Raw genomic sequence first — 11,329 nt, 5'->3', positions numbered from 1 at the left:
AATACAGTGCATAAACCTTTAAAGCATTGTTCTGATGGCCCAGTCTTTCTTATATAGGCCAGCAGTTACTTCAAGAATATTATTCTATTGTTTTTCAGAAGCTTTATTTCACTTTTGTGATGTAAAGTTACTGACTGGATGTTAGTGCTTAAGTCACTGTAGCTCTGGCAGTGTGTGATCTGGACACACATGAAGGCTGTTCTCATTGAGTGCCAAGGCCGTGTTTTAATAATCTCAGACAGCAGACATTCACTTAATTTTGTTTTGTTAGAGTTGATGAAAAGCATACAACTGTAAAAACAATTCAAATAAAACACTAAAAAGATGACATATTTAATTTGTTTACACGTATGTCACATTAACCAACATCAGAGAACAGTAAACATGAAAGTGTGTTGTTGAATTGAAATTTTAACTTTATTAATCTCATGAGGACTTCAACAGAGTTTGGCTGAGAAAAACGTTTGGGAATCCCTGCCCTACAATGTTGAAGATCAGAAATGGTATAATTGTATGTATTGTAAAATGAGAAGAAATACTTTTGAATAATATTTTCAAATCTTAAACACGATTAACACAACATTATGGATTATTAAATTTTGGATGATTTCACTTACCATTATAAAACACATGACATGAAAGTAGGTTGTTTTTCAGTGCAACGTATGGTCAAAGAACAGACACAATGTGTGCTTTATATAAATATATACGTGTGTGTAAGAAATATTTAGTAATATAATACTTATTAGTAGTAGTTATTTCTCTAAACAATATTTTACTCTTAACTAAATACAACCTGTTTTTGTTAATGAAAACAGGATGTACTCTTTTGAGGGTCCATGTTAAAGGGATAGTTCATTAAAAAATATAAATTCTGATGCCCTCATCTTATTTCAAAGTTGTATGACTAATTTTTTCGTGGGACATATTTTGAAAAACGTATCAGTGTATTTTTCATAAAATGGAAGTCAATGGGCACCAAAATTAGTTCTACTGGTTCCCAATGTTCTTCAGAATATCTTCTTCACAGAAGAAAACATACTGGTTTCGAAGGGGTGATTAAATGATGACAAAATTCATTTTTGGATGAACTATACCTTTAATCTATTATAATTGATTAGTATTTGGAGACTAGGGCTGCGTCCGAAATCACATACTACATGAGTAGGTACTACATTTAAATTTGAACATACTTCCCAACCGTTAAAAAAGTACGTTCTATATAGTATGAATATGGGTAGTATGAATGGAATTCGGACGTACTACATCCGCCATGTTAATGTTGTCACGTGTCATGCATCGTCACAACAGCGCGTAAATTTAAAGCGCCCGCTCTACTTCGCTTTCATCGGCAATGTTTTTATTAATGCGTACCGCTTTCATCGGTGCTTTAACATCGATTCAATCAACAGCTCAAAGGAGGCGTCGGTCAGCTGCTTGCAGATCACGCTTTCGTCAACAGCTTGTTAAATATTTGTCTAAGTATAATCACCTATTTAGCTAGCAAATTTTACCTCAGAATAAAAAGACATGTCTGTGAACATCATGACAGAGGCTGATTTGGAGCAACGAAATTAAGTAATTTATTGTTATAAATGAATGCATATAAAAATACACAAGAGAAACAAAAGACACATGAATCAATAAACAAACTTGAATACATATATATATATAAATAGGCTAAATAATGTGTAGATATAGACAGAGAGGGAGAGAGAAATACACACAATATATACATAGCCTAAATATTATATACAATATATACATAATTATATACAATGATAATAATAATAAATAGTATATACATATTCTATAAAAAAAAACTATTTACATAACATTTACAAACTGTGAGCCCTACAACCTACTGCCGCCTGAATGTTGCTGTCCCTTAAGTTTTCTAATCTCATTAAACTGCTTAACAACGAACATCTCCGTTAAATAAAAGTGTTAACAATCTGATGTAGCTCAATCTGTTCGTTAGCTTGATGTACTCTCAGTAATAATGATTAAACATCTTTTTACAGCCTACTCTCAAAATCTTCTCATCAATTTACATCGTTTAAACTTTCAATAAGTCAGCCATTTACTTATATTATGTTAAACAAGTGCAATTTAACCACAATAAACACAGTTTTTCCATGAGGTACTTAGACTTGAAAAGAGCAACATCGCCACTTTCCGCCATTTTCGAATATGAAAAATCCTCTCGTGGCTTCACGGGATAGCACAGCGTCCATCCTATGCCTACTACAGAATTCGGGCGGAAGCAGTAGGTAATACGGGTACTTCTCGCCTACTGTTTTTCGAATACTATGAATTCGGACATAAGTATGCGATTTCGGACGCAGCCCAGGGATTCCCAAATAGGTGTGGAATGATTTTGATGTTGCTTTGTTAAAGCTTTAAAAAATAAAAATAAAATAAAAATTTGTGACAGATAGAAGTTAATGTGCAATTGTGTTACTTTAATTACAATTTTACATAATATCCAGTATAATATGAGAAAACAGGAGAAATGTGTAGTTTGGTGTTGATAAAAGAAGTTTGAGCCTTACTGACATGGCTGTGGAGGCTGGAAAACACTGGCTATAAATATATTGTTTGCTGTGTCTGTAATCAATCAGGCAAAACAGCACAGACGATTTATCATATTACACAATATATTCATAGTTTTGAAAATGTCAACTGTTGCAGTTAATGCTTAACATTGAAACTTCATTACCGTTTCGAAATAATCCATTAAACGAGTTCGATTTGAGCACTAATACTTTCAGTTTCATTCGTCTATGCGTTGTCTCAAGGCCACGCCCACAACAGGAGAAATATCATGAATATTCATGTATACTCCACCCACTGGCACTGGTTTTTCACAGGAACCGAATATTACACAACACCAGCGCTTGGGTCTGTTTACTGTCAAAAGTTTGGAAACTCCAACGGCTCACCATTAGAGGGCGTTGATGCTTATTGTGCTTAGCCTACAGTCCATCCATAAACACTTCCTACACAATAATGAGTTTTAATGCATTAAATGAAGTCATGCATCCTCAGAAACAGCAACTGTTAACTATATTAAGAATCCTCTCCAGCTGTCTTAATTGGAGAGCTGAGATCAAGTCTAAAACTCATGAACATTTAGTAGTGACTACATGTAGCCTATTATTTATCGCAGGCTTTTTGTGACCTCTTCGGGAGAGAGCCTGCACTGCTCTTCTGTAAAAGCATTAAAGCATTAAATTAATTAACCTTTTAATCTGTAAACATTAATTTATGTATGAAATAAAAAGCTAGTGTTAATTAGCCATTATGTATTAATAAAAAGCTAGTATTAATTAGCCATTATGCTGTGTTAAATAAACAACCCAGTTTGCTGGGTAAAATTACCCCAACATGTATTCTGTCCTATATTTACCCAGCCCTTGGGTTGAAAACAACCCAAATTGTGTTGTTTTCAACCCAGAGTGAACTGTCAAAATAAGACAATTCACCAAAGAGTACCAAAACACTGACATCTTCCAAAAACACTTTGCTGATCACATCTTCAGGCTGCATTTGATCAATACTGTAAAAACATTAATATTGTGAAATATTAATACAACAAAAATAACTTTTCTATATGAATACATTGTAAAATGTAATTTATTCCTGTGATCAAAGCTGAATTTTCAGCATCATTACTCCAGTCTTCAGTGTCACATGATCCTTCAGAAATCATTCTAATATGATGATTTGATGCTCAAGAAACAGGGTTAGTTCACCCAAAAATGTAAAATCTGTCATTAATTACTTACCCTCACGTCGCTCCAAACCCACAAGACTTTTGTGCAGAACACAAATGAAGATAGAACAGATGCCTTGTGTGCACAAAACAACAAAATAATTACGTCTTTATTCGCAAATTATGTATCTCTGACGCATGTTCACGAGAGCACCATGAGATGGCCAGCTCTCATTCCAATACAACACGGATGCATGTGTTTTAGTGAACATGTGTCAGATATACACTTCGTGAATAAAGATGCAATTTTTATTTTATTTTTTTGCACACACAAAGCATTCACATCACTTCATAGAATTGAGGTTAAACCACTTGAGTCATATGGATTACTTAAATGATGTCTTCACTACCTTTCTGAGGCTTGAAAGTGGTAGTTACATAAACTGTGAAATGGAGGGACATAAATCTCTCAGATTTCACTAAAAAGATCTACCTTTGTGTTTTGAAGATGAAAGTAAGTCTTACAGGTTTGAAATGACATGAAGGTGAGTGATGAAAATTGATGAGTGATGAAATTTTTTGGTTCTGCCATCCCAATCCCGGATTATTGAGCCACGACAAAAGTTTCCCCTTTGAATGCTTTAGCATGGCTGTTTTTTCTCCAGCATCTAAAACGAGAACGAAAACAATAACCGAAATGTAAATGTAAAAAAATAAATAAAACAATGGTTGTCCAAAATGTCAAGTATACACAAGTTTTCCCTACTGTTTTCCCCCCTACTGCATTTCTACCTCAGAGCACATAAGAGTAGGAACTAACTGACAGCATGAGAACAGTTTACTAAAATTTTCAACAAAGTTTTATGTCACTTCCTATACATGCATTGCAAACCTTTATTTGAGGACGACCACCTCAGTGTTGGCTGCTGTTTGTTTTCCTGTTTTTTGTTTTTCCCATACAATAAGCTTCACTAGGGCTGAACTGCTGAACATTCGGCAGTACACACCACCCAGTCTTCTACCGGTTTTTGATTATTCAGATGTTTTGCTGAACATTGTAGTTGGACCCTTTTGCTGTGTGGGTCCAAGGAGGCTGTTTTAATGGCTGGATACTGCTTGACAAATCTTTCGACCATGTCCTCAAATCTAGGACAACAGAATGGTCAGGCAGGCCCAAAACATATTGAAACACATTGAAATCAATTTAAATCTATTTAGTCTTACCTAAATGACCCAGGACTCGCAACCTCATGCATGGTCTTCATGATAAATGATCTCTTGATCCTGGATCCTTCCCATCCGCTTGGAGATGGTTTATATGATATGTGATTATGTGGTTGTGTCTACAGGGAAATGAATCAACTTTACATACATACTGTACCAATAGCAGCATCATCCAGGAGCTTGTATCAATATTTCAGTAAGTCATGAACCTATTTATTACCAGTTCTAGAGACGATACCCATCCCTACTTATGAACATCATCTTGTTGTTGCTGCTCAGGCTGTCTCTCCTGCTGCTGAAAATGAGAAGTATGTTAGATTTGAAATGAAATACACAAATAAACCAGTAGATGGCACTCAGGTGCAAATTAACAAAATGAAATAGAGATAAATATAAAACCTACAAAAACACAAAATACTACTCATCTCAAGTGACATTTTAACGTTACATGGGCAAAATCGAATAAAAGCAGATTCATAGAGCTTACCTTTTACTCTTGTGTCCTTTTGCTGGGAGTTGACCGTTAAAAATGAGACACATGCGCAGTACTCCAACAGTCCGTCTGTTCGCTGCTATCATTTAAATGTTAAAATTTGTCTCGTGGGTGCCCACATTCAATAAATCTCTTTCATTTACAAACGTAAGACATGAATAAACATCATTTATTAAGTAAAATGTTGTTAAAAATAGTTGTTTTGCTGGCAAATACTTTATATACAGTATTTCTCCACGATAATTAAATGATTAATTTAAAATCTTAGATAAATTAAGTTAATTTTTCCCATATAATATCCAAATTACATATATATTAACAATAATACATGACAACACTGTCATAAAGTAACGTCACACTGACTAAAGGACTGACGACGTGGATGTGTGGGGTGAAATATATTAAGCAATTAAAAGATTTAATCGAGAAACTTAAAGCACAATATTTTAATGGCTTTTAAATGTTACTAAAATTATTACATTATTCTTCATGCAAGAAGAATAAGTAGACAATAAAAGTTAACTGGTGAAGCAAATACAGAGTGTAAACAAATGAGAAGGGTCTCTCAATACAAACAAAAAAAAAACATGTAAAAAACTAATTTCCTTCATTAAAGTATAAACAATATGCATCATAAAAATTGAACATAATATTTAACTCTTAATAAAGCATAATTAAATATTTTATACCATGAAGAAAAATGATATACGAGAATAAACCTTTTAGATATTGTCCATATTGTGGATCTGAATCTAACTGCTGGTCTTGAGGATGAACTTTATTCACTGTGACAAATTTAGATGATGTTTCTTTGTCCTGTTGCTCGTTGTGGCTGGTGAGGACAGATTTATATTGAAGAGATTTAATTGCTCGTGCGTCATGGCTTCACACTTGAAAATGCTGGATCTGAGGATGATCTACTTACTGTGGTTGTATTTTTTATGACTGATTAGAGAAGATATTTGAGTGAAACTCTTCCCACATGCAGTGCAGTGATACGGTTTCTCTCCAGTGTGGATCCTCTCGTGTGTTTTCAGATGTCCTGTCCGTCTGAATCTCTTGTCGCAGTGTGAACACTTGTAAGGTTTCTCTCCAGTGTGAGACCTCCAGTGAATTTTCAAATCTGCAGCTGTAATAAAACTTTTTCCACACTCCAAGCACTTATGATCTTTTACACCAGTATGTCTTTTCAGATGTTCTTTTAAACTCTGCAGCAGCGAAAATCTCTTTCCACACAAAGAACATGAATGTGGTTTCTCCTGTGAATGAACTTTCATGTGGGTGTACAGGCCTGAAGACCTCGAAAATATTCTGCCACATTGATCACATTCGTACGGCTTTTCTCCAGTGTGGATGTTCATGTGTTCCTTTAAACTGTATGATTGTCTAAAACTCTTCCCACAATGATCACATGTGAACGGTTTCTCTCCGGTGTGGATCCTCGTGTGAATCTCAAGACTCAGTTTGTATTTAAAACTCTTTCCACACAAAGAACACAAATGTGGTTTCTCCTGTGAATGATATTTCAGGTGGCTCTTCAGGTATGAAGCAAACAAAAATGTTTTGCCACATTGATCACATCCATGCAGTCTCTCTCCAGTGTGGATCCTCATGTGTTCCTCGAGAGTATGTTTGTGTGTGAAACTCTTTCCACACTGACGGCAGGTGAAACATTTCTTGTCTCTTCTTTCCAGGGAAGAAATACTTTCAGTCTGTGAGTGAGTTTTATCTCCAGTTTTGACATGATGTTTCACCTCCTCTTCACTCTTCTCCATCAGGCCTGAAATTAAATAAATAAAAATAATTTAAACGCATTTTCATAAATTGACTGATCCAAAAATGAGGTATATTGTAGGCTGATGGGAATATTCCAGTATTTATTTGTGAACTGACGTGAGCGTTAGGAAAACATTTTTAATTCTGTTAAATCACATGGGAATCAGCAGAGCACTTCATTCATATGTTGACATTAGCGTGGCTATTAGCACTGTAAACTTTTGGCATACTTATTCTGTAGTAATTTTGTGTGTCTGTGGTAAAAAGAAAACACATCAGGAGCTTGAAAAGAGAATTTGAGTCCAGACTTAGTCAAAATAAAGCCTTAAATATTACAAAACATCTCTATTTAAAAGATTATAGTATTATCACATCTGACACAAACATACAAACTACAATAATACTCACACCCATCTTAAGAGTTTGGTTCTTCTCATTAACTGTACATGACTGCATGTCCATATGAATCTAAATACAGTTTGATTTACTAGCTTCGTTCATAGCAACAATTTTTTTTAGATCATTAGTTAATTGCCACGATAAAGAGCCGTTTCTATTCTCATGAAATCCCCTCACAGATCAAAACTTACCGTTTGAGATAACATCACATTTAATAACACTAACATTATCACTGTAAAATGAAACAAACTTAAAAATTACACAAAACCAACCGTCCATGTCTGAACGACTTAAACATTTTCCTCAGATGTTCGTTTCATGTTTAACTAAATCACTTTGCAGATGCCAGAAAAGACGATTACAGAGTACTTTATCTGATGAAAACAATTCAGAAATAGCCTTGTAAATGTTGCTTAGACAAACTTTGTAAATTGATGTGTAAACACGCGAAATATCTGAACTGCTAAACTCACCTCAGAAGACACAACAAACGCGCTGACTGAACGAGCAGCGACGCTTCTTCTTCGTCTGGTTAATGGCCGCTCACTCCTTAGAAGTATTACCGCCACCTACTGTATGGACTTGGTGTACAAGATGGCGCCGGTGAGCTTTTTTTTTTTTTTTACTTTATTATTGCAGGAAAACACAATTGCAATAATGCAGTAAAAAATTTTTTTTTACATAAAACCACTAAAGAACAGAGCACAATTATATAAAAGAAACAGAAAAAGGAAGAAAATGGAAAATTAAATTTAAAAAGATTATTATACATCAGGTTCTTCTAATTGGTAAAATTGAAAAATGGAAGAAAGAAATTTAAATTTTCTTATAGATTTACAGGAAATCCAAAATTCTTCCTAAAAAACATACACCAATGTTTAAAAGCATTTACATTTATGAATATAAAACTTCCCCAAAATGACAATCGTGTTCAGTATAAACTGAATGTGTCCATCTTCCATTATTGTACCAAAAGTTATGTCCTTTTCAGAAAAAGAAATCAGATTATGGCGGTGATCCACAGGGATCTCTTTATCCACACAAAACACTCAAGTGTGTAATATACATTCCCTGATTTTGTTCTGACTGCTGTGGGACTAAATGACTCAAAAACTGCCTTCTGTTTCTGTGGAACAACACTCGACCCTCATGAAGATCTAATGTTTGCTACTGTCAACCGAAGTAATCCTGATCAGAGATATAAATAAGCATGGGAATATGATACGGACTCAGTGTATGCTTTAGTAACTTTATTTGGTAGCATTATTATTGCTAACTATTATTTAGTAGCCAATGTAATTTAAAGAGCATCTGTTGCATAAATCATTATCTGTCTAGTGTCTATAAGTAGCACAAACAGCATATTACTACAGGTAAAAAACTTAGCTACATTAAACTGTTTGTGTTAACAGCAGTTAAAAATGTAAATTAATCGCAAGCCTTTGTTTTTATCTGAAAAGATAATTGAAGCAAAGAAAGCGTAATATATGTAGTGATCATATTGAAGGAGCAATTGATGTAGGCTAAATATGTGCAGAACTGAGAAAACAGTATTTATGGAGATAAACTGTAGCCTATCACAGGGCAAACGTGAGAATGTTTACAGTAGGCATTCTTGTTATTGTATATGCATATGCACCATGAGTTCATTCATTAATCGAACCCATGCATGCATGCGTTTAAATGCCATTAGCTCATGTGATAGTATTATATACTGTATCTTAGTAGTATATTAAGTGATATAGATGTTTGTAGAATGTATTATAAGAGATTATTTTTTAGCTTTCTCCAGCACTCTGCACTGGCGTAAAGCAAAACTGGAAGTGTTTATGTACACACTTGCTAGTCAGAAATCCAACATGGCGGCCACGTGCAACTATTTGATACCTTACACAGGTGATGCATTTGTTTTGTTTTTTTGTAATACAAGGTGTAATGCCCCACCTTCTGCTGACGCTCATGTTCAGCTCCTCCAGCTTCCACTGTGGCCCATCAACCTCCAGGATGGGCAGAAGCACCACTATCTCCATAAATTACTTATACCCTATACTCTAATCCTGTGTTCTTTAAATAGGTTAAAACCCTATATGCCTCTCAAACTCTTTCCCAAGAGGTCCATGATATTTACTGGTCTATCCTTTTGTACATTATTAATATAAGAAAGGACAACAGAAGGTCAGGCAGCATATAACCCGTTGAAATCAAATTAAATCTATTTAGTCTTTCTTACTTAGCTGACCCACACTCAACATCATGCATGGTCTTCAAGATGAATGATCTCTTGATCCTTGCCTTCAACTTGGAGATGATTTGTATGACATGTGGTTGCATCTACAGGGAAATGAATCAACGTTATACTGTACCAATAGCAGCATCATTCATTCAAGAGCTTATATCAATATTTCAGTTGGTCAGGAACCTATTTAATACCAGTTCTAGAGACGATACCCATCCCTACTTATGAACATCATCTTGTTGTTGCTGCTCAGGCTGTCTCTCCTGCTGCTGAAAATGAGAAGTACGTTAGATTTGATATAACACAAATAAACCAGTAGATGGCGCTCAGGCGCAAATTAGCAAAATGGAATTGAGATAAATATAAAACCTACAAAAACACAAAACAATACTCATCTCAAGTGACATTTAATGTAACATTTGCAAAAATCGATGAATAAAAGTAGATTCATAGAGCTTACCTTTTACTCTGTGTCCTTTTACTGGGAGTTAATCGTTAAAAATGAGACACATGCGCAGTACTCCAACAGTCCGTCTGTTCGCTGCTATGGTTTAAATGCTCGAATTTGTCTTGTAGGCGCCTAAATTTGATAAATCTCTTTCATTCACAAACATATGATATTATGAATAATCACCATTCGTTAACTTAAATGTTATATCGCCACGATAATTAAATTATGACAACGTCGATTCATTTAAAATCTTATGTAATAAGATGTAAGATATCTGATATAATATCAAAATGACATACATCTTAAAAATAATACATGTAATGCCATTATCTGAAAAGTTATCTCTAGATCAGGGGATCATGTCGCTACAACGTTCTCCATAGGATAAACTAGCGACATCTTTTCAGGACGTGCTCACTACGTTTCTGGAACATCAGCCAGGCTTCTAATAAAAATAAAAAAAAAAAAAAAAATGGAAGTTTACTACGATGTCCTCACAACGCTGTCATAAAGTAACTTCACACTGACTAAAGGACTAACTGACGACCAGGATGTGTGGGGTGAAATATATTAAGCATTTAAAGGATTTGAGAATTTTAAAGCCCAAAGCACAATATTTTAATGGCTTTTAAATGTTACTAAAATTATTACATTATTCTACATGTAAGAAGAATAAGTAGGCAATAAAAGTTAACTGGTGAAGCAAATACAAAGTGTAAACAAATGAGACAAATCTCTCGATACAAAAAAAAACAAAAAAAAAACCTTCATAAAAGTTTAAACAAACTACAAGTGATACATATACATCATAAAAATTGAACATACTCTTAATAAAGAATAATGATAGATTTTATACCATGAAGAAAAATGATATACAAGAATAAAAGTTTAGATATTATCCATCTTTGCGTTGATCTGAATCTCACAGTTGAAACTGCTGGTCTTGAAGATGAACTTTATTCAGTGTGACAAATTTAGATGATGTTTCTTTGTCCTGTTCGTTGTGGCTGGTGAGGACAGATTTATTTTGAA

The 11,329-nt window shown here is 34.4% G+C and overlaps 2 protein-coding genes and 1 pseudogene across 8 annotated transcripts in view; all 3 read right to left on the bottom strand.

Annotated features, from left to right (window-relative positions):
* The window catches only part of LOC127521159 (gastrula zinc finger protein XlCGF7.1-like), a 56,710-nt gene extending 48,670 nt beyond the window's left edge, over window positions 1-8,040 (bottom strand). Inside the window, exons 1-3 of one of the 2 annotated variants that reach the window (XM_051910213.1) lie at window positions 7,883-7,904; window positions 6,361-7,215; window positions 6,192-6,267 (exon numbers count right to left, since the gene is read on the bottom strand). In XM_051910213.1, the coding sequence (XP_051766173.1) occupies window positions 6,218-6,267; window positions 6,361-7,215; window positions 7,883-7,889 (912 nt within the window). In that variant the 5' untranslated portion in view covers window positions 7,890-7,904 and the 3' untranslated portion in view covers window positions 6,192-6,217. Of the gene's footprint in view, window positions 1-5,866; window positions 6,268-6,360; window positions 7,216-7,882 lie in introns of those variants that run through there. The other variant, XM_051910216.1, reaches the window with a different exon arrangement.
* The window catches only part of LOC127521168 (gastrula zinc finger protein XlCGF49.1-like), a 67,717-nt pseudogene that overhangs the window by 48,317 nt on the left and 8,071 nt on the right, over window positions 1-11,329 (bottom strand).
* LOC127521138 (zinc finger protein 239-like) overlaps window positions 6,971-11,329 on the bottom strand; it is a 107,532-nt gene continuing 103,173 nt past the window's right edge. For 3 of the 6 annotated variants that reach the window (XM_051910125.1, XM_051910126.1, XM_051910123.1), the window contains exon 3: window positions 10,892-11,304. In XM_051910125.1, coding sequence (XP_051766085.1) covers window positions 11,258-11,304 — 47 coding nt within the window. In that variant the 3' untranslated portion in view covers window positions 10,892-11,257. Of the gene's footprint in view, window positions 7,216-10,577; window positions 11,305-11,329 lie in introns of those variants that run through there. The other 3 variants (XM_051910127.1, XM_051910117.1, XR_007932288.1) reach the window with 2 other exon arrangements.

The sequence above is a fragment of the Ctenopharyngodon idella genome, chromosome 10 (assembly GCF_019924925.1).
Source record: "Ctenopharyngodon idella isolate HZGC_01 chromosome 10, HZGC01, whole genome shotgun sequence".
NCBI classification, from domain to species: Eukaryota; Metazoa; Chordata; class Actinopteri; order Cypriniformes; family Xenocyprididae; genus Ctenopharyngodon; species Ctenopharyngodon idella.
Note: the sequence above shows the minus strand (reverse complement) of the source record. Positions and strands in the feature narration are given on the sequence as shown.